Raw genomic sequence first — 24,595 nt, 5'->3', positions numbered from 1 at the left:
GCAAACACAAAATTATTCTTACACTCCACTGGGAATTAATAATCTTCATCACTGAGAAATCACACGTCCGTAGTAATTAATAGTAATTCATTAAATCCCTACTTTCTAAACTAACGTAATATATCCTTACACTTAAAATTTAAATCTATATATATTCAATTATATCATTTTTAAAACTTGAAAATTTAATCTATAATTATTTCATTATAGAACTCCTATTTCCAAAATTAACTTAATCAAATACAATTCTTGGTCCATTATATAGTCACACATAAATCTAGAAATAATCCCTAATCCTACTTAATCCACATTATCCATAGCCCATTCCCTTCCACTATGTTCCCTCAAAATAAGGCACTAAATCATTTCAACCAGGCTTGCCAAGATGTGCCCCCAAAAATGACATGGCTACTGGATGCTACTCCGAAATCTAGTCCGCCGTTGTCTGTCACTAAGCGTCTTTTATTTCCGACATGGGAGCCCATCCGGCCACACCCTTAACAGCTATAATGAACATAATATAATTCATTTTCACTAATTTGAGAGATACCTGTGTCAGGACTTTCCAGTGTCCCAGCAAATTTTCAGCACTATATTTATCACTTTAAACTTTTTCTACCTGCCACCCGAGTTATTTTCTTGTTCCCAGACTGGTGTGTTGTGATATATATTGCGATCACTTAGAACTACTCGTTGTAGTTTCAACACTTTGACGTCATAGTGCGCCTCTAATTTTTGTATCTGCGTCTTGTCCTGTTGACCACATTTTCTGGTGTGGGGTCCACTAGAGTCCTCGTAATATTATTCTACTTTAGATGTCTCATCCTGGCTTGTTTGTTTCACCCGTTCATGTTGCATCCGCTTCGTCCTCGTGTTGTTCACGTGATAATGCCTTCGTGTGTCTACGACAAAATAAGTACACTACATTAGAACACATGTCAGAGTTACATCTCTAAGTCTTAAAAATTTGGCTATATTGTTAGTGTTAGTAACAGTGATTTTAGTTGCTTCTTGATTTCAAAACTTGATCTACCCATATACAATTATTCAACATATCAGTACAGACATCGAGTTGGTTTGAGAATATTTTACAAAGAAAAGTTAGTAATTTTATCGAATAAAAACAATAGGAACCCAAAATCATTTCATCATGAAAAGTTGACCAGTTGCAACACAGATTATAGGCTCGAGCGATTAGGGTTTTGATGTTGTCAATTCTGTATAAATATGGAATGTAGCTAAGGAAGTCAAGTCCGAGGCCAGTGAAGGTTGGCTTTCGGTAAATGTATATAAGGTGCCATTGATAAAGGTGATTGGCGTGTCAACAAATGGCAATTGGTTGTTTTCCTGCTTCTCACAGGTAAATATGATGCTCGAGTATTTCGAATTGAGATAGTTCAAAAAAGGTTTACGTGTTAGAGGTGTTTAAAAAGGAGAAAGGTATCATTGCTGCATCGACGATAATGAACGGGTTTAGATGCAGGCAGACATTGTTCAAACCAGTTATGTTCATGATAGTAAAGGAATGCATCAGCATCAGAAAGGCCTAGTGGGGAACACATTGCTACACCATCTGTTTGGCTGTGTATACAAATCATCAAAAGTAGGCTGCAATCACAAGTAATTTTTCAAAGTTATCTTTTGATAGGCTAAATTTATTGACATGTGTGCTGTTTAGATTATTTACTATTAAATCGGTGGTTTCATGAACAATGACTTAACATCGAAACTTGCCACAGTGATGGATGTGGAAGCGGAAAATTTTCTGTGCATGACAATCTGAATTACAGTAAAAAAAAAAAAAAAAAAGTATGGAGTGGTTAACTTGACGTAAACTAAGACACTTGTCATCTGTGGCAAAAAGAGCGCAAATCGATAATGACGGAGGTACAGTACAGAGAAGAGAGAAGATCAATCAAGCATTTTCTATTGCTATTTTGTATTACTACGCGCTTATGAGAACGATTTTGTAATTATCAGCATCTGTTTTCCCGAATTCATGTATGTAATGCATTCTTATGGTGTCATTATACTTCTTTTACGTGTTTTGGTAATTATTTATGCTATTTGTCTGCATGTACGTTTTGACGCCGGGAGATTTGACAGGCCATGCGAAGCCATTCGCTGAGAAATGCAGGTGAGAAACTGATTCATTTTAAGTTTTGTGTAAGTTCCGGGTCGTTTTTAAAGCCATATAGTGGATATGCAGAATAAATAGACAGTATCTATTACAGCCTGATATTTGAGACCATCAATTGCACCAAATGCCCCAAAATATTGATTAGAAACCAAGCAATTCTGACCATAGACAGAAGCGAAGAAAAGTTTGGTGTTTCACTATATAAAAATGTGTGGTTTTACCCTGGGGGTCCAGGCGACAGAGCCCCCAGGCTAGAGAATATATAGATTGTATTTTCTTAAAGCTACGAGGTCCAGGGGGCGTAGTGTATAAATCCCACAGGGTTAAGGTTAGGTTGTTTATTGGTTAGGACGCATTGTATGATTACTACGGGGGATCTGGATTATACGAAATCCTATAGATTTCATTACCGAACGATGGGTTTGATTCCTGTAAAGTTTTTTGAAAGTTGGCTCATAGAGTAGACCAGGTCTGGAGCCAGAAGTCATAAGGAAATTATATGTATTTTCATTAATGGATGCTGTGATGGTATGGAGTAGTCTTTTTAACTTCTAGGTGTAATAGGTGAGTTGAAACTTCAGTAGTAATTCGTTTCAATTTTGAATGGTCGCTGTGAATATTCATAATCTTTGGTTTATAGTCACACTTGTTTGGTTAGTTTACCATTGGTTGTTATAGTTTTTCTTATATATATGTTACTTTATTCCATTTATATGTTTATATATTTATTTATTTTCGTTACGACTATGTATATATTATTCTTGTTTACTTTAACGTATTTGTAATTTTGTTTATAAACTTCAAGTTCAGACCTAAACATCTATATCCATTACTGTCTAACTGACTTTTTGACAGTCATGGAGGTCTAGTTCTTGCCTTCAAAACGTTTAATAACATGAAATTCTTCACGACTGTGTTAGTCTACCTCTTCATACTTATACTATGTATATATATATATATATATATATATATATATATATATATATATGTATGTGTATATATACATAGACATATATCCACACAAAAACGTACACACATTTGTGTGTGAATATATATATATATATATATATATATATATATATATATATATATGTGTGTGTGTGTGTGTGTGTGTTTGCATATGTAGGCACACACACACACACACACACACACACACACACACACACACACACACACACACACACACACACACACACACACACACACACACACACACATGTATATACATATATATCTGTGTATTCATAAATTTATATAAATTAATATATACGTATATGTTTATATATATATATATATATATATATATATATATATATATATTTGGCTTCATGTCTCTTATTGCTGTGTATGCTCCTACGGATGTGTATAAACATGATGTGAAATAAATGTTTTATGCCAGATATTTTATACATCTGTGACAAACAGCTCTGGGTGACTTTAACCCGGTATCTGGCTGAGGAGCTGATGCTGGCAGCGAGAATAGCCTCCTTTTCTGAGACTTTGCTTGGTCCCAGAAATTAAGGATTTCTGGCTCCTGGTATCAGTACTCAGAACCCCCCGTTGCTCCAACGAACACCTTAGGGTATTTCTTGTGGACATATTAAGGAAGGGGGAGTGTGCCAAAGGGGTTTGCAGAGGTTATCTCTGGTCGTTATGCAGCATTCGGGGGCCTGACGGACCCTGTTCTTCTGGAGACAACGGAAGCCACAGACGCTTGTTGTGTGGCTCAATTGTCAGGGAATCGCAACTTGCATTGTTCCCTGGTGCACAGGACTAGGGCACTGCTGAGAAGGGATGAGGAACATTTTATCAGGAATCTTACAGAGGAGGTCGAAACCAATTTCCTAGTAAATTCCTACCAAGCCCTGAGAAAGCTGAACTTCAAGCCTTACTTACAGACGACTGCAGTCCGCTCAGCAAGTGGCTGGATAATATCAGATCCTGATGGGGTGCAGCTGCATTTGGATGAGTATTTTGAGCATGTACCAGGTTGATCTACCCGCCCTGACTGAAGTCAGGGTGGCAATCTCCAAGCTGAAATGTGGTCGAGCAGCAGGTGTCTGTGGCATCCTGAAACTACTAAAGGCTTGTGGAGAACCTATGGCAAAGGGCTTGCATGCTGTCCTGTCTGCCGTCTGGCAGACTGGTACTATTCTCCCCAACCTGCTTAGGGGTGTGGTCATCCCTCTCTAGAAATTGAAAGAGGATCGGTGGGACTGCAGCAATCACCTAGGCATTACACTACTCAGTGTTTGGTTCTCACTCACATCCTTCTGACACGTATTAGAAACCATTTGCTGAGGCACCAGAGGCTGGAGCAATCTGGATTCACTGCTGGTAAATCCACAATAGACAGTATCCTGGCACTTTGAGTCATTGTAGAGTGCCGTCGTGAGTTCGTACATGGGCTGCTGGCAGCCCATGTACTGGGCATTTGATACTGTGCATTGCGAATCAGTCTGGGAGATCCTGAGACTAAGAGGAATTTCAACAAGGATTATTGGATTATTAGCAAAGCTGTATACTGGCACTAAAAGTGTGGTGGGGGCCTGTCAAGCCTCTTCCTTGTTAGTTCAGGAGTGAGGCAAGGCTGTGTTCTTGCACTAACACTTTTCAACACTTGCATGGACTGAGTATAGGGTAGAGCTACTGTCACTGTGGAGCAACTCTGGGCAATAGCAAGGTTACCGACCTTGACTTTGCTGATAATGTTGCTATTCTATCTGAATCTCAGCGAACCCTAGTGGTGGCTCTTGATGCATTTAGCGGTGAAGTGAAGCCCCAGGGATTAAAGGTCTCCTGGACCAAGACGAAAATCCAGGGCCTGCTAGTAGGTCCTGTTCAGTCGGTACGTGCTTGCGTTGAGAACACCGCGGTCACAGAGAGCTTTATATCTCTCGGTGATGCAGTTCATGTCTACAGGCTATCAGACCAAAACATCCTGCCCACCAGGTTGTCTCTGTTCGAGACAACCCTGGGTGGAGGAGGCCTGTGGGACGACCGACGAAGTCGTAGCTTAAGCAGATTGATCTAACCTGTCGTGAAGAGCTATAGATGGGTCGGATCCCTGCTTGGCGGCTCGCCATGATGTACCCTCGTAGGTGGAAGCGAAAGGTGGATGCGGCTATGCGTCTCCGCCGGCGTAAGATTCCTAATGATGATGATGATGTATGTGTGTGTATAAATACTTTACAATTATATATAGATAAATATTTATGTGTACATATGTATAGATATTTGTATTTATATATACACATTATAGATGAGTGTGTGTGTGTGTGTGTGTGTGTGTGTGTAAATATAAATATAAATATGTATATATTTATAAATATAGATATTACACACACACACACAATAGATATAATATATATCCATATGTACGTTTATATATAAATAAATATATATATATTTATATATATATTTGCGTGTATATATGTATCTGTGTGTGTATCCAAACATATAAAAACATATTTGTGTATGTATGTGTATATAAATATATTTATATATATATATATATACACACACACATACATATATATATATATATATATATATATATATATATATATATATATGTATATACTCATACACATTGTCAATAGTATGTAGCAAGCAGTTGGCCTTCTCCTTGGACACAGGTGCCGCCCGGCTTTCCCTTTTAGCTCAGGAGTAAACATCCACCCTCAAAGGGAACCACCGCAGGAGGAGACACGACACACAGGGTCCTGCTACACCCACCTCGTCCTCGATCTGGGGACACGGGGGTCTCTTGGGGGGTCTTATATCTATCTTCAACAATAACCCGCCCAAAGCCATCTCACGTCTCACTCACAACTGGTGACACCGGTGGTCCCATCTCACGTCTTGTTCATATTCTGGCGGCAGAAACGGGATCAAGGATATCACAACACCGACGCTAATGCACCTACCACCACGCTCCTCGCCGACGCCTGTTGCTAATCCACATTATCTACCGACAAGCTACTCCTGTCGAAGTGCCTCCTCGCCTCCCTTAACGCCCAGCCATCCCTACCAAGTCCTCATCTGACCCACACCATGCTACCCTCCTGACGAAGTCGCTGATGATGTATCTTCGCACTCTACGCCGCCGCCATTTCGGCTTATCTGCCTTGCCATCTCTTCGCGAACCCTCGTCGACACGGCCAGGATGTCGCAGTTCTATCCAGCACCAACAATCTTTCTCACTACTATTAAAGTCAATGTGCCTATTAGTAGTACACACACACCTAATTCTATATAACAAAACTTTTCTTTGTCTATCATTGCTTTACAACACAACAATAAAGTCACATTGAGATCATATGCAAATTGTGCCAGTAAGTGCGTCGTTACTACTTCCTCTGTTAATGAGTATATATCGTTCTGTCTTCCGTAACACCTTTCACAACAGCTAATTGTTCACTTATTCACACACAGTTTTAAGATGCATGTCGATTGCCTGCCCTAAGCCCAAACCAAACTTTTAGTGCCATCCCTATGACTTATAACTGAACCTAAATCGCTTTCATGACGTCCTCTCGAAGCTCAATATCTCGTCCTCAGTAATGCTGGAATTTAAGCTTCCTTAGTTTTAAGATTTGGTGAGTATGTACTGATGGTAGTCTCTCTAGTTGCAAGTAATGGCAACGCATTGCAGACACCATGCTTTATATAGGCTTACACAGTTATTATTACCGCAAGTTAATTTTAAGCCTGGCTCATGGCCGTAAACGAAGGAATCCTGCGCCCGCAATACCGAGAATTACATACACTTACGCTCATACGGTTGAAGCGCCCGAGACGCGCACTGTTTAAATGAAGTTCAGGCCCAGCTGCCTTGTGTCTGAAGCATAAGTACTTGCCTATTTAGTCCAAAGATGTGGAATTATTGTCCAAATAATTTTTATCTTTTCATTATGATAGTATCATACTGAACTCGCTTAAGTAATGAACACCTCACTTGACACGTTACTCTTCTTGTGGCAAATTGTTCTTATTATGCACACATTTTCCTTGCAACCTAGTAAGGTGATTGACAAACGTATTGTTATCCTCCTCCTTGGCCCTTTTACTGGCCTGGTACACTTATATTTCAGGTTCCGAGGACGATGTAACCCTCCTCGCTACTGAATGTTGGACCTCATTGCGAAACCTACGTCACACCCGCTACCCTGGCACGCGACGACCATAGCGACCATCAGTAGAGACCGGATGGTACACTTCACACCTCTGTCCCAGTAGGCCGGGCCTTCTATGCTAGAACTTCGCAAATCTCAATCGCATCTGTCCCAGCAGCATATATAAATAAATATATCTATATATATTTACATATATATATATATATATATATATATATATATATGTATTTACATATATATACATGTTTTCATATATATATGTATATGCACATATACATATATATGTATGTATAAGTATATATATTATATATATATATTATATATATAATATACATTATATATATTGTACATATTATACATGGTATACATATTAAATATATTAAATATATTATATATATTATATATTATATATATTAATATATATAATATATATATATAATATATAATATATATAATATGTATAATATATAAAACTAGTACAAAAAATGTAAGGAAACAGCTATAATACTACCGAAAAGGCACCAGAGAACATTTCAGTTATGCGTCTGATAAGGAACATTCGAAAAGTGTTATTTACAGTTCTTATTGTGGCTGCATTTCCTTTTATATGTACTTGTTTATGTATGAATATATATACATATGTAAACACACAAACACACAAGTATAAACGTGTATATATATTCTCCAGAACAATATATAACAGGCGTCATTATAGAGATTAAATAGTGAACAAATCATGATAACTAAAAATCGCGCTTTCTGGATATTTCGTTTACACCTTTTAAAAAAAATAATAAGTAATTATCATAATCTACTAGAAAATCAGATTGTAACTCAAACGCGCACGCGCTCGTATGCACGCACGCACCAGCACACGCACATGCAAACTCATACGCACACACGCACGCACACATACGCAACATCCGCGTCGTGATTTTCTACCGTTTTAAAACCTTTAATGTGAGAGAGAAGGGGGGGGGGGGGGAGCTGGGGATTCGAGGTTATTTTCAATTTGACTTTCAATATTTGTATTTCTTAATGACCATCATAAAAAAAAAAAAAAAAAAAAATACTTAGTGTTAGATTGTTGTGGACCGCCTGTGTACGTCTCCCACGGTCCCCTACATATCCTTTCGCCTCCCCCCCCCCCTTTCGAGATGAAGGACGGTGTCCACCCTCGCTCCACGGAGGAGGTCACAGCCCCGTACGCCTCCTAGATCTCCCAAAACCCCTGTTTTTATCCCCCGGGGGTGAGGATGCCCGGCGCGGTGAGGAAGCTGCGGCAACAGAAAACGGGAAACCCACCTGGAGCGACTCACCTGTGCGGCCTCGTCACCTTTGTTAATGTTTTGTTTGCTTTATTTTTGTTTTTTTGTTTTCGTGTTTTAATAAACTTTTTACATGGTGTTTTACACGAACCTTAATTTGAAATGAGACCACCAAAAATGAACTTCTAAAGAAACTTTAAACCTTTATTCGTCTTTCTTGTTATCATTTTATCTTAACTTTATTACGAATATTTTACCTTCTATTTATTTCATTTTTACACCGAACAGGTTGAGTTTATTTTACTATGTACAAGATGGGTTTTTTTTTATTTTTACTATTTATTTCATAGAACTTTTATTCATCTTATGAATAAACTTTACGGATATTTTTATTAATATAACAAGAACATTTTAATGTATATTGTAAGTTTTTATATATGCAAGTCTTATGAGAACCAAAACTTAGTTTCGCGGCCCGAGGTGACAATGGAAAGCCCTTCAAGCAGGCGGTCCGAGGTCGAGGGCAGTTGAACGGCTGGACTGTGGTTGTGGTGTTCAGGGTAAGGTGGTCTCGGAAATATAAGAAGTTTTTAAGTTGCATTATACGTGAGAGAAGGTGGTTCTCGTTTTAATGTTTGTGCTTCGTGTTCTACAGTGTTTTATGTCTATTTCGTCTTTTGTGTTTGTGTTTGTTTTACTGTGCCATGTTTTCGTTTTAGCCTTGTTTTACAAAATAGACAATTTTATAATAACTTTTGATAAGTCCCCGACTCTTTGTAAGAAGGAAGGCTGAATAACGCCTAAACATATTTTAGTTTTAAAGTTTACAAGGCCAACAATCAAAAACCCTAAAGTATAGATGAAGCATCTGTACACGCCTCTCCTCGGGATTCTATCCACGCCTACCTCACTTCGGCTCATTTCCACAACTACAATTCACACACACACGCGCGCATATACACCCTTCTGTCGCTCCTTTCCACACTTCTTCTGACCTTGCATCCCTTCTTACACCATACACTCGTTCCCGAACGTGCCAATAGGGTGGTGGCAGTGACGCCTTTACACACTTTTAATGAGCCTGGGAACGTTGCAAGTAATGAACGCAACAAGATCAACCAACATACACTAAATAATTTCTTCGCCTTACATGTAGCGTCGTGTAGTGTGTAAGGGGCAGGGGTGCCATTCCTAATCTCCTTGAGTAAAGGCAAATATTGTCTATAGGGTCCCTCTCCCCTCAACCATAGACACTATTGCTGAACCTCATCCATCTCATTCTAAAGCTAAGAGGTATAGGCGTTAGGAACTGATATTTGTGACATTCAGCGGAAATTGCAACTTACGCCAACACGGGAATTCAATGCAATAGGCTTCCACCAATGCTTATTTTGTGACTTGAAACCATACTTTAATCCTGTATGATTAAAATTATATATATATATATTAACATCTCTAAACTTTGGTTATGAGAAAATTGGCCAGAATATAAATGTTTAGTATAAAGCCTTATGTATTATGGCAACGCTATTGCTTGTGAATCAGAGAAAGGGAACAGTAAACCAATAGGAAGTATTTCTACCGAGAAGGGTCACCTTGGCAGGGGTTGGGAGCACAACAGAAGAGGGGCAAACTAAGGAACAAGTCAAAATGTTGCTTTTATTGCCTACTCTATACAAACGACAGTAGAATGAAGTAATGATTCTACTTTACATTGTCTTTGTAGAGCTCATTTGTTGGCTCCTTGGCAATCAAGTGCCCCAGCCCCACCCCCACTCGTCCGACGCCACCCCCAAGTGGTGCCCTTGGTGATGATGGCACCTAATACCCTATCATCATAATACTCAATTTAGCAAACAATCGTGAACACTTGTTTGTGTTGCTCAATATGATGTAAGCAGTTTTTTTTTTTTTTTTTTTTTTTTAATACTAAACATTTCATGCCCGTGTTTACAGGTAGTATTTTTCTGTCAATGTGCTCTTGGGGAATATTGCAAAACAAACATGTAGAAAGGACTCTTTAATGAATTCATCTTGGATGAATATAATATCTCGACCAGACAAAGGTTTACAATGAACATGTCAAAAATTTATTGCCCAAATCAACCCTTGTGAAACCTCGCAGAATCCTTCCTTTTATTCAATTATTCTTCCCAGTGTTGAAGATCGAGTTCCGGGAAAGAGGAGCAAGGTAGTATTGGATTCTCGGGAGATGCCACTTTTAGAGGTTCGGCCTGAATCTCCTTCAGTTCTGGGATCACTTCGCACATGATGCCTGCCAAGGTTGTGCTGCGAATTTGTTTGACTTGATCTGAAATGACAATATCAAAATAGATTATAAAAATACATCGAGGACGAGAACGTAATGGAAGCAGGAAAACAATATCATGGTAATAGAGTAGATACTAAGTTCCATGGGAAAGCCATAACCCCATTTTGCTTACTTCCTGTAAACCTTGTGTCCTCGTCATTGGTCTCGTACCAGTATCTGTCGCCTTCTTTTAGCCTAAGGAACTGGTCCAGCAGAATACAAGCGAAGGTGGGACCTACCACTCCTCCTTCAATCGGGTGTTCAGCCAAACCACCGACGAACAGGTCAATGTCATCCACATGACTAAAAATAAAGAGCTTTGAGTGATAAACTATTCATCAGAAATCTCCATTGTATTCTACTTCACTTGAGACACATGTTCACAAGTTACAAAGTATAATGCTAATATTCATAGCGTAAGGGAGGGAGGGGGATCACAGATATATGGATAAGGAATAGCATACCGGTATACATCCTCTAGCTTTGCAATCACGTCATCATCCATTTTTCCCGAGAGATCACCAAAGTCATGAACAGGAGACAGTTCGCATGAGGTTCTGATCGCCGTATAGGAGGCAATACCATGGTCACGCCCACGCTGTATGTTGAGGGACACCAGATCGAGTCCAAATATGTTGTTCCCTTTGAAGAGATAACCGGCCACCTGTTTGCAAGTATCAAAGTTTAGTTTTCGTTTTTCTTTATTCATTTTTTAGTACTGGAATGATAACTTTGTACTAAAAGATTGATTTCCAAGACACATTATATTGGGAATTATTGCACAAAGATGACGAATTTCCCTTTTATGAGTTATTCATCACGTTACTCAAACTTTATAGGATATTTGATTGATACCAGACTCATTGCACACACATTCACTTGTCCCTCAACTCACTTGCGGTGTAAAGAAGGGGTCAACGTACCCCGCGCTCTGTTGAACCTCCCCTCGCGTCAGCTGAGATACCGCACCTTTCGTATACACGACGAAGGGGTTCATGAACACCGAAGACATCTCGGTAGAGGAAATGTCGCCGAAGTCATCCACTCTCTCCATGTGACCCTACGAGAGAATAATGATGGACGAAATCAGCAAAATAGGTAAGATCTGATAAAAGGTCCTTTTAGCCTATAAGTAAAACGAGATCTATCAACAATCTCCCGTACTTTCTGCATATATTTTGCTATTCACAAAGATGGTACATTTCAAATTATTCGTCTGCATTTAATGAATCCCGACAAGCGCAACTCATTTTTTTATGACAATGCACGGAATGTATACTAATTCACATAATAAAAAAAGCCTCGGCCGATAAGAAAGCCAACATTGAGGATTAACTCACAGCAATCTGACTGTGTCCAAAACGGAAGGCAGCTGTTGCAAACTCAGCACTAATGGCAGCGCTCTTGTCGGGGAGGTAAAAGTCCTTTCGCTTCTTGTTCTTCAAGGGTTTCAGCTTAAAGTCTTTAATGATTGCATTACCTGGAAGACGAATGATGTGCGCATTTCAGCTGGCAATTGGATTAGATATGTGCATATGTGTCTGTATATCTACACCCCCACCCCCACCCCACACACACACACCCACACACACACCCACACACACACCCACACACACACCCACACACACACCCACACACACACCCACACACACACCCACACACACACCCACACACACACCCACACACACACCCACACACACACCCACACACACACCCACACACACACCCACACACACACCCACACACACACCCACACACACACCCACACACACACCCACACACACACCCACACACACACCCACACACACACCCACACACACACCCACACACACACCCACACACACACCCACACACACACCCACACACACACCCACACACACACCCACACACACACCCACACACACACCCACACACACACCCACACACACACCCACACACACACCCACCCACACACCCACACACACACCCACCCACACACCCACCCACACACCCACCCACACACCCACCCACACACCCACCCACACACCCACCCACACACACACCCACACACACACCCACACACACACCCACACACACACCCACACACACACCCACACACACCCACACACACACCCACACACACACACCCACACACACACCCACACACACACCCCCACACACACCCACACACACACCCACACACACACCCACACACACACCCACACACACACCCACCCACACACACACCCACACACACACACCCACACACACACCCACACACACACCCACACACACACCCACACACACACCCCCACACACACCCACACACACACCCACACACACACCCACACACACACCCACACACACACCCACACACACACCCACCCACACACCCACACACACACCCACCCACACACCCACCCACACACACACCCACTCACACACCCCACACACACACCCACACACACACCCACACACACACCCACACACACACCCCCACACACACGATTTTATTTCCTTATTTGTTTATTTGTCTAGTAACTTGAGAAGTAAAAACCGAACATACCGAAGATGGGCGGCAAGTACTCCTTATACGTGATATGTTGAAGCTGAGCGCCAACGATTCGGCGGGCCTCCTGGAACAGCTTTTCATCAATCCAGGAAGGATTGGTACTCTTTAGACGAGACGCTAGGTGGTTGTGGTGACGTGACCACACTGTGTGGAACAGAACAAGCAGAACTTGCTCGTTCACTCTCTTGTCACCTGTTAACATTATTAATAGTCTTGTTATTATGCAACACTTGTGCCCTTGTTGCACTGACACCACGCGAACAAATGCACCATTAATGAGTCTGTGAGGAAATAAAAACTACACATTTTTAGAGCCAAACTGGTTAGAAAACAGATGGGGCAACCTACCGGCCCGGAAGCAAAAGCGGTTCATGTTGGCTTCTTCTGCCTTGTTGCACTCGTTTGCTAAGTCTGTGTTTGCAGGAAGAAGCTCCTCGCCTTCATTGGTCACCTGCGGGGAAAACTGTATATTTACACAGCACTTGCTTTTCATTGATATTTTTTTTTTTCAAATTTCTATTGTTTTGCTATTTTTGTTTTGATTCACGACTGTTACGTTGAATTATCATATTCATTGTTTTTGCAACGATTATCAGCTTAAGTAGTAATTGCAGTAACATTGATTCCTCACTTATTTCAAGATAATAGTCTTGCCTTCCCGTGTTGACCATGCATTTCATACAGAACCCTTTGTTATCAACAAATTCTTGAACAAAGATCTGGTTAATATTATCGTACAATATTGTTATTGTGGTAGATGATACGTAATTGGATTAAGTTTAAAATTTTAATGCTACTGAATCTAGGAATTTGGAGACTTTACCCTGATTCTTTATTCAGCCCATTTAAATGTCAGGTTTGCAGAATTTCTTCCATGTTTCTTTTACTAGAATGGACTCTCACCGTCATATTTCCTATTTTCTATTCCGAATCTTCACTTACACCTGTGGCACTATAATTTTGCTGTTCATGTTTTATTATTTTTTTACAACTTGTGACCTTTTCCTACTCCAAAGATCTTGCTTTATTCTGTCCTTTGTACAATATTCTTCCGACCTCGTATTTTACTCTATAAAGTTAAGCACTGTACAGTTTTCCATAGACTTCATCCCTACCACCGCATAGATGGAATGGTCCTAACTATTGTGTTTGCCTAGCAAATCTGAAAGTCATGGGGGGATGGTGGTAATAATTACTCTAAAAAAAATCGTATTAACCTGAGCAATAAGCAGACCATCCGCCATCGTTCTCAGTGAATTCATCATCTCGTCATCGATGCCGTAGACCTGAGAGCCGTCGATATATGCCGTCTTCTCGTTCATTTGTTCTCGTGGACCTGAAGAAATGAAGTAATTTCATGGAATATATTTAATATTGGGTTTTGAATGTTTCAAATTAAACATTAATAAACAAATTAATAAACAGCAACGAGTATCAAAAGATGATGATAAAATCAAAAGGACAAATGAACACTTATTTTTGCAATGGTTGTACTACAGACTTAACCAGCATAGAAAACCGACTCACCAAGCAAGCAGCGTGGGGCGGGCGCCGAGCTGACGAAGTCCATGCACGTCTGGTTGAACTTGGAGTAGAAAGGGTCGTCAGCAGGGATGGGAATGGGGGCGCACTCAGGGTGGAGTAAAATGGGATTGCCCAGGGCTGCCAGGCAGCATGGAATCGCCTCACCATTCCTACCTGGGGAATGAATAAGGCAAATAGCTTCGTAAATCGAGGACGTAATGTTTTCTTCAGGTCGATAGTTCATGCCTTGAATTTAGGTTTGCCCTTAATTTCGTTGAAATAGTCTTTAAAGAATCCGTTGTCATTATTATTCCTGAGACAAATTTTAAAATTATATTGTAAACCGACTCATAAAGAGAAGTATTTGGTTATCGTTATATACTGGACCTTTATTCAAAGGCGCGAAGGTCAGGTCATGGTCGAGGAACTGCCCGTAGGTCATGTGGAGGACTGAGAGGAGAGAAGATTCCCTATTTGGCCGAATATTATTTACCGCACTGCTGACGAGGCGGGCGCTGGGAAGGGGCTGCCAGTCCTGGGCAAGGCGGAGGCTTGACACTCCTGTAGTTGTGAAAAATATTATAGTGTATGAAATATTAATTCACTCATAAATGAGATTGTGCTTAATAAACATGTAATATTGTAAGATGATACACCATGTTCATACAAAAATCCATGATCATGCCACTCAGGAAAGGCAGAATACAAGCACTCATGGAAACGAGATTCTAGCCTCAACACCAAGAATTGGAGACACTCACCGTTGCCATAGTCGGGCGGAGCAACACGACGGAAGGGCCTGAAAGTGGATCCCCACAGCGGGTTATCCAAGTTATTACAGATGCCGTTGGAGGACCTGTAGTGGCGGAAGGCCTCGCAGGACGAAACTAGGCCCTGATCACAGAACTCGTCCTGGGCCAGCTGGTCCGATAGCAAGATGTCGAAAGTTATGTCGGTTTTGTTTAGCTGGAGGCTGTAACAAGAGGTAGATATATTATTGGTTGTGCCGAAAGTGAGAATTTACATGTGGTTTTAAGTAAAAACAAATACACACAAAAAAATGATTGAAGGATACATGTACTAATCAATAATGGTACCATATAAGTTCTCTCTAGTTACAGAACCTAAGATGTATCGAAGACATGAAAAATTGCAAAATAATATTTGATACGTGTATTACCGATCCATGACGAATTTAGTGGCGCTGTCTATCATGAAGCCTATTCTTGCTGCTGCGATGGACCGCGGGTCAGAACTCTTGAAGAGGGACTGATGGATGTAAGTAGATGAGTTATGAGAGACTTTCATGTTCTTGGCAGCCATGTCCTCTTCTATTTTATCCTTCTCCTGCAGTTGTTTTAGTCCGTGTTTGAAGCTTGATGTAGAAACACTGTTTATAATAGTAAAATTAATGTAAATACTTCAACTGTTATATATACGGCTATTTGATACAATAATGATCTTCAATTTGAAATGCTATCAGATTCAGTGGTCCTCAGATTATGCGGGAAAAAAATCCGAAATATATGTTAGGTTCACACATTTCACGAAGATTTGCCTCAAACGAGAGATAAATCATACGCGAGATTATATTGACCCCAATATTCGTTACAGCCTTTTTTTTCTTTCTTTTTTAACATACGAATACGGGCATTATTCCCTATTCAACTTTATGCTTTACTTTTTTTTCGAAAGATTCACACTATTCCACGAAACCCCATAAATTACAAACAATTTCCCTCACATGTCATCCTTCGAAATGTTAAGAACAGGTGGAGTTTCAATCGACTTCCAACTTTTACCGCCAAGTACAAGTGTTCCGAAATGCTCTTCTGGCGGCTGCTTGGAGTTTTTCCCTCGTTTCACGTAGGAAATGTTATCTGAGAAAAGCAGTTGTGTTAATAGCAGCGTTTATGAAAGCAATTATGCTGATGTGAATAATGATAGTGAGCTCGCTAATGATGATAAAAATGCTAAGTATAATGATGGATGTGATAATTTTAAGGATGACAATGAAAATAACAATATTATTGATGCTTGTGATCATTCTAATAGCGATAATGAAAACGTCAATAATAATGGTGATATTAAGTTCAACAATGGTAGTGAAAGGGTAACAGCCATATAGATAAAACTATAATGATAGATGAAAATATAGAATAGAATAAGAATAAATGAAATAATCTTGCGGTTTTGTTGGCATTACATTCTATACATTTTATAGTTAAAGTCCGTTGTTAAAACAACCGTAGGGACTTTTCTTCTCCCTCCCCCCAACTCCTCTTCCCCCCCCCCCCCCCACACACTATGTTTGGATGTATCCCTGCCGATCCACCTGCCCTCTCTCTCTCTCTCTCTCTCTCTCTCTCTCTCTCTCTCTCTCTCTCTCTCTCTCTCTCTCTCTCTCTCTCTCTCTCATTCACTCTTGATCTCTTTACCCTTCTTTATATATGATACGGTAGGAAGAAGAGGCAAGCAAGGAAGATAGCATACGAACAAAAACAAACTCATTCTTACCTTCAATGATTCCCAGCTTGGGCATCTCAGACCCTAGCGCAATGACTAGCAACATTGCAAAGAACGTACAAACCACCTTCATCGCCATTCTGCAATGAATGTTGCTGGTGAATATTTGGTTTTTGAATAACAAGAAAACGTACACTCAGTAGGTCTATATAAATTACTGTAATCTTACATATTGACTATCTGATCTGCCCTGCATAAAGTGAAAATTGTGATTTAGTAATGAAAGTCTAGCGTATTCGGATTTAATTAAATTATTCTAGCTAAGCAATGATGCTTCTAGAGGTTTCTAGTCATTTGAATTATAGTATCTCAAATTCTCTCCTGATATCATGAGCGAACCTCTTGTTCTTTTTATTTATATCCTCTGGGGAATAGATTGGTTCAAAGGAAAGACAATTCAATACTTTCTTCAATATATATATTTTCATATATATTCACACAAGTCTTATTCACACGTCAAAAATCAAAGAAAATCTTATAAGCACTATTTCAGCCTGGGTCAAGTGGTCCAGGGTCATACGGCCCAGGATTCTGCGGACCGGGATATTACAGCCCGATACTCAAAAGTATGCAGCCACGATATGCTGCCACCGTATGCTATGCAGCCAAAGTACACAGGCACGGCTTGCAGACACGCAATGCGGCCAGAGATCAGTCCACTTTATACCTAATTCAAGGAGGCTGAAAGTGAAAACCATTTGAAATAAATCACTTATATTATCACTAAATCACCTCAGTTTCATTTTTCACTTTTGATTTACACTTATAATTTTCACAATAAAAGAAATATAAATATTGAGGTATACATACAATGTTTATCGGTGTGAAGTTCGGAGCCAAGTGGCTGACCATATAACGGCGACCAGGTTCGAAGCAAGGGGAGTGGGTCGTCCGGGTAAACCAAATGGTTCGCTGACGCACACAAGCACGCACGCACTCTCACACTTCGCACACAAGACAAAAATAAGGGAAACCATCACCAAACCCTGTACAAAGCCCCCCATTTTGACTTAAAATCATACGATTTTAAGTGAAAGTGGGGTTTCACTTAAATTACCATGTGATATATACAATCAAATTTACACAGAGCGTCGACTAAGTATGTCTGCACCAACATTATCTTGACCTCTGATATACTCTATCGTAAATGCATACGGCTGGAGAGCCAGTGACCAACGCACAAGACGACCATTGCTGTTCTTCATGTTTTTGATGTAAGTTAATGGTTGTTGATCGGTCTGCAAGACAAATTCGCAGCCATAAAGATAACACCAGAACTACTTAATAGCCCAGACGATAGCTAAAGCTTCTCTTTCTATTACGGCATAACGACCTTCCGAGTCCGAGAGCTTTCTACTCGCGTAATCGATTGGCATGAGATCATCCACATTCTGCAACAACACCGCCCCAAGACCGGTGTCGCTGGCGTCTGTTCGGAGATATAAAGTCTTTTCGTAGTCAGGCAGAGTTAAGATTGGAGCATTGGCTAACATATCTTTTAATTCGATTCTCTTAAAATGATCAGGGGTTAAATTCAGCTTATTAGGAGAATGAACTTCCGATAAAATGAAAGTGTTCCAAGAAAACTCCGTAGCTGTTTCTTGGTTTCCGGCATCGGCATTCTTTTAATAGCATCAACCTTATCTGGAAGGGTACTCAAGCCCTTCTCACCAAGATTAAACCCAAGATATTTAATATTAGGGAAAGCTAGAAAACACTTGCTAGGCCCAGCAGTTAACCCGTGCTCACGCAATCTTTCCAGAAGATTCCTTATATGAACCAAGTGCTTATGAAATGACGAGCTATGTACCACCAAATTATCAAAGTAGCACTCTACATTAGTTAAGCCTGCAGTAACTTTACGCATTAATCTAATAAAACTAGCACACGCCGTGCGTAAACCGAACGGAAGTTTCATGGACTGCAGAAGTCCATATTTAGGAGTAGCAAAAGCCGTGTACGGTTTTGTCTTTTGTGATAACGGAATTTGCCAATACCCTTTACAAAGATCGAATTCCGTAAAGTAAGCGTCTCCCACAAAATTACCTAACGCTTCATCCCTCGTTGGCATTGGTTCTGTGTCGAAAACGCTCACGTCATTCAGAGCTCGAAAATCTACGCAAAAGCGCCATGAATGATCGGCCTTTTTAACTAGCACAACGGGTGAGCAATAGGGAGAGGTAGATTGTTCAATAACGCCTAAAGCTAGCATTCTATCCACTTCCTCATCAAAAGATTTTCGGAGATGATGGGGAATAGAATACGGCTTAATATGAACCGGGGAAACTGTTGTCAATTCAATGTCTTGAATGACCGTGCTGGTTACTTCTAGTTTGTCTTGAAATACGTCAGAGAATTCAGCTACTAGCTGTTTTAACTCTGCTGTCTGCTCACTCGACAGTTCAGGATTAATATTAACTTTATATTAATTAACCTCGTATAAGTCAGGGATATCGCAAGCAAAATTCGCTTTTTCCTCGGACGTTGGAAAATCGTCTACGACGCACGCCTGGCATACCTGCGAAGAAGAAACATCGTCACGCCTCACATATTTCTTAAGCATGTTTATGTGATACAATCTCTTCTTCGAATTAACCTTTACCACAATCTACGCCGTTATCGTGTTTCCTCACTACCGAATAAGGTCCCTTCCACTGCATGGTTAACTTGTTGTGAGATGTTGGCAGCAAAACAAGTACTTCGTCGCCTTCGCTTAATTTGCGTAGTTTAGCACTTCTGTCAAAATAAGCTTTATACAATTTGCCAGAAACATCTGCATGGGATGAAGCTAACTGGGCTGATTCCTCTAATCGGGATCGCAAATCAAGAACGTATTGATAAGTGCTTTGAGTGTCATCCTTAATGTCGTCTCTGGTCCATAGATAGTGAAGAATGGACAGTGGACCGCGCACTTTGCGACCGTACAACAATTCAAATGGACTGAATTTCAGAGTATCATTAGGAACCTCGCGGTACGCGAATAGAACTGAAGGGATGTAGCGATCCCAATCGTGGGGTCGTTCTCCACAGTTTCTTAAGCATGGATTTTAACACTGCGTGAAATCTCTCTACAGTTCCATTGCAGCATGCATGATATGGACTCGTAAATAATGCTTGTATCGAGAGCAGTCTGTTTATCTCTGCCATTAAAACTGATTTGAACTGGGTTCAACGATCTGAAAGAATTTCTTTCGGTATTCCAACACGCGAAAAAATACTTAGAAAAGCCTCTGCTACAGTGACGGTATCTATATTCCGTACAGGCACTGCTTCCGGGAATCTAGTTGCCATGTCAATGAGTGTTAGTATATACTTATGGCCTCTGCTAGAAGCAGGTGTTATCGGCCCCACAAGATCAATTGCAGCCCTGGCAAATGGCTCGCTTATTATCGGCATCTGAACCATGGGTGCTCTCCCTATTTTACCTTTAGGAGCCGTCTTCTGACACACGTGACATGAACGACAGTATCGCTTTATTTCCGCTCCCGCACCTGGCCAGAAAAAAATTATGAAAAATCTTGTCCGCGGTTTTCCTGTGAGAAAAATGACCTACCACAGGAGAGTCATGAGCGGTTGAAAGAATCACATTGACAAACTTCCGAGGTACCTGTTTAACACCTACTTCATAATCGTGCTTGTTTTTAACGCACACCCGGTGAATTAGGCCTTTCACGATTTCGTATTTTACAGAACGACTCCTTACATTAACTACAGATTTATTTTTTACTTTATTTCTGATATTTTCAAGAGAAGAACATTTAGTCTGAGCCTTCAGAAAATCATCTTTAGATACATTATCAAATTCAAAATTAGAAACGGTCAGTTCTGCTGGTTCGGTATCTTCTTTAACTTTTGCAGCTCTCGTGACAACTACATTAACGACATCTGCTCGGTTAGAAGAATTTACCGACACGTTAAGGTTAGGGTTATTCACGGATGGCACTGAGACACCCGGCACCATACCCACAAGAACATCAGTGAATTTAATTGGAGCAGCAACAACGTTGAACCACCCACTCAAAAATTCGCTCTTTATGAGACAACGCACAGTTGGGAAAGTCCGGCCCACTCCCAGGTAATCGTACAGAGTGACCATTTTCCCTCGCTTCACCGTGGCGGGGATGAGCGATTCTTTAACGATGATAGACGAACAACCAGAATCAAAGAGCACATGCACGGATCTATTGAACAACATTCCCTTACACGTGATATTATTGTTGGGAGAGAGGTCAGAGTCGAACACAAAGTTGACCCTCTGAGAGGACTTGCTTGTACCAGGCATTAAGTCAGGGCAAGAAGGACGTATATGACCTGGCTTGGAACAGTGGTGACACACGATCTTATCCCTAACTGTTCTTTGTATCCGGATCTTCCTTTATAGGCATTTTACGGGTTTTGATAAAATTGTGAGCACTACGAAACCTATCGGCTGCCTGCGCCATGTCAAGAGTAGTTTCAAAGACTCGCTCGTTGAGAAAAACGCAAAGTTCAAAAGGACAGTTGTTTAACATCTGGTTGCGAATTAGGAAGTCAAACAGCTCCTCGTAGTTCTTCGTGACGTCACTCATAGTTAGCCAGTTATCCAAATACCTAATCAGCCGAGACATTAATTGTACGTACGTCTCGTTTTCACCCACCTTACTCTCCTTAAACTTCTTACGGTAGGAATCGATATCAACATTATACCCTTTCAATAAGGCGTCTTTTAAAAGTTCGTAATTTTCTAGAACGTCATCTGGCAGACTTACGTATATCTTCAAGGCTTTGCCCCCCAACAGAGAACCTAAGTATACCTGGAAATTCTGCGAATTCCATCCCTGCAAACAAGCCAGTTTCTCGAATCTGAGTAAATAATCGTCTATGTCATCCTTACCGTCATCAAACTTGGGCATTTTCAACCCCGGATATGAACCTTCGACAGCGCTTTCATTGCGAGTGCTCGTCTCCGATTGCAACTGAGCAAGAGCTAACTCGTGGGCTCGCTGTTTGTCTGACTCACGCGCCTCGTGTTCTCGCTGTTTCTCCCTCTCCTGTGCTTCTAACTCTCCTCTTTTTAAATCTCTCTCCTTTTGCCTTTCATCTCTTTCTCTTTGCTTCTCTTCTCAGTCTATCCCTTGCTTATATCTAATCCTCTTCTTTCGCAACTAAAGTATTAATATCTGCGGCGGATAGACCCGCATCTTTAGCGCATTTAACAAGTTCAATTAAGTCAATAGACATGATTACGAATTCTAATCTCCTTTAACAATAAGCGAATTGTTAATACTTGACACTTATATTGAGAGATATTTAACTAATAAACATCGCCTTACGTAAATACTGGTTATACACACCGACTTAACGCGAGCAGTATAGTTTGAATGAACAAGTACAGTTAACAAGCAATTACGAATAATCAGCGACAAAAACATCGTTAACAGCAACGGTTGAATTATACAAAGGTTTACAATCCATCGCAGTTAATATATAGCGAACGAAGTTACTGTATTTCACAACGCCCGCGGGCACACTACAGTCTTCAACATACACCAAGACTGTTCTCCCGAACGTATAAACAATGAGTATTACAATACTTATCACTGAATACGTAACATGTGGCGAAATACACCACAACACAACGGCGAAAAGGAGGCACGGTTGAATTAAAATTAACTCTTAATCCGCACTCGTATGACGCAATATTACGTATATCAAATATACAACTTGCTTAGTAAGTCGTCACACTCCTTCACCACAACTTGGACCATTCACACCACATTCCTCCATTTGGTTTACCGACTCACCATTATATGGTCAGCCACCTGTCCGGACACCACATTACAATCTGTGATGATACAAAAGTAAAGCATGAATAAAAATATATAATTAGCCCTTCTGCAATCTATCAGAGAATCTTACTCACTGCGCCACTTGTCAGAGGTTTCTAGTCATTTGAATTATAGTATCAAATTCTCTCCTGATATCATGAGCGAACCTCTTGTTCTTTTTATTTATATCCTGTGGGGAATAGATTGGTTCAAAGGAAATAGACAATTCAATACTTTCTTAAATATATATATTTTCATATATATTCACACAAGTCTTATTCACACGTCAAATCAAAGAAAATCTTATAAGCACTATTTCAGCCTGGGTCAAGTGGTCCGGGGTCATACGGCCCAGGATTTTGCGGACCGGGATATTACAGCCCGATACTCAAAAGTATGCAGCCACGATATACTGCCACGATATACAGCCACCGTATGCTATGCAGCCAGAGTACACAGGCACGGCTTGCAGACACGCAATGCGGCCAGAGATCAGTCCACTTTATACCTAAATCAAGGAGGCTGAAAGTGAAAACCATTTGAAATAAATCACTTATATTATCACTAAATCACCTCAGTTTCATTTTTCACATTTGATTTACACTTATAATTTTCACAATAAAAGAAATATAAATATAGAGGTATACATACAATGTTTATCGGTGTGAAGTTCGGAGCCAAGTGGCTGACCATATAACGGCGACCAGGTTCGAAGCAAGGGGAGTGGGTCGTCCGGGTAAACCAAATGGTTCGCTGACGCACACAAGCACGCACGCACTCTCACACTTCGCACACAAGACAAAAATAAGGGAAACCATCACCAAACCCTGTACAATGATTGATATTACAATTTAAATGTTATGTTATTGTCTCTTGATAATAGCAGGTAAAATGTACACACATACTCCTCATAAAATTCTTATCACCCGAACGATATATCTCAAAACTCAAGGCACTTTTAATCTTACGATTATGGATATTTTTTTTTTTGTTCGATCGTTTCTATTGGAAATTGCTGAATATCATGATATTACTACAACTTCTGCTAACTGCTTAACGATATTGGTAATATTAGAATGATTGGGATTATAATTAACAGTCTCATTGCGATTATTATTATTATCATTATTATCTCTACTACTACCACTACTATTATCGTAGTAGGACACTTCATATTTCGAAATATTTGATTAATGTAATACAAAGTGTTTCTCGTGTTTATTATAAATCACATAGAGTTTACCTTTATAGTTTTCTTACCCTTAGGTTTATCTTATCTTAACCTTTTTTACCCCCCTTTCCTTTATCTTCATTCTATATTTTTAACATT

At 40.3% G+C, this 24,595-nt stretch overlaps 1 protein-coding gene across 3 annotated transcripts; it reads right to left on the bottom strand.

Annotated features, from left to right (window-relative positions):
- Nucleotides 1–10,553: 10,553 nt before the first annotated feature.
- LOC125046812 (peroxidase-like) lies at nt 10,554–23,787 on the bottom strand. 3 transcript variants are annotated; one of them, XM_047644767.1, is made up of 15 exons: nt 23,774–23,787; nt 17,450–17,538; nt 16,677–16,812; nt 16,113–16,322; nt 15,694–15,905; nt 15,320–15,493; nt 14,936–15,106; nt 14,626–14,744; nt 13,757–13,859; nt 13,403–13,600; nt 12,198–12,337; nt 11,753–11,917; nt 11,322–11,521; nt 10,991–11,160; nt 10,554–10,857 (listed from the first exon to the last, which is right to left on the bottom strand). In XM_047644767.1, the coding sequence occupies exons 2-15, from the start codon at nt 17,535–17,537 to the stop codon at nt 10,691–10,693; spliced, it is 2,253 nt and encodes a 750-aa protein (XP_047500723.1). In that variant the 5' UTR covers nt 17,538; nt 23,774–23,787; the 3' UTR covers nt 10,554–10,690. The 3 variants fall into 3 exon arrangements, with proteins under 3 accessions (XP_047500723.1, XP_047500722.1, XP_047500724.1); XM_047644766.1 differs by lacking the exon at nt 23,774–23,787 and adding an exon at nt 18,126–18,139; XM_047644768.1 differs by lacking the exons at nt 10,554–10,857; nt 23,774–23,787 and adding an exon at nt 18,126–18,139 and having other exon boundaries at nt 11,033–11,160; nt 11,781–11,917.
- Nucleotides 23,788–24,595: the final 808 nt, after the last annotated feature.

This window comes from Penaeus chinensis, chromosome 39 (assembly GCF_019202785.1).
Source record: "Penaeus chinensis breed Huanghai No. 1 chromosome 39, ASM1920278v2, whole genome shotgun sequence".
NCBI lineage: Eukaryota > Metazoa > Arthropoda > Malacostraca > Decapoda > Penaeidae > Penaeus > Penaeus chinensis.
The sequence above is the reverse complement of the archived record's forward strand: the minus strand, read 5'-3'. Positions and strand labels throughout refer to the sequence as shown.

What these genes read in the sequence shown, in the direction of transcription:
- LOC125046812 (XM_047644767.1), bottom strand. Translation starts at nt 17,537, where the DNA reads ATGGCGATGAAGGTGGTTTGTACGTTCTTTGCAATGTTGCTAGTCATT. An exon ending in CGCCCCACGCTGCTTGCTTG is followed by an intron (nt 14,745 to 14,935) that starts GTGAGTCGGTTT and finishes TCATTTCTTCAG; the next exon opens with GTCCACGAGAACAAATGAAC. An exon ending in GTACTTGCCGCCCATCTTCG is followed by an intron (nt 12,338 to 13,402) that starts GTATGTTCGGTT and finishes TTCGTCTTCCAG; the next exon opens with GTAATGCAATCATTAAAGAC.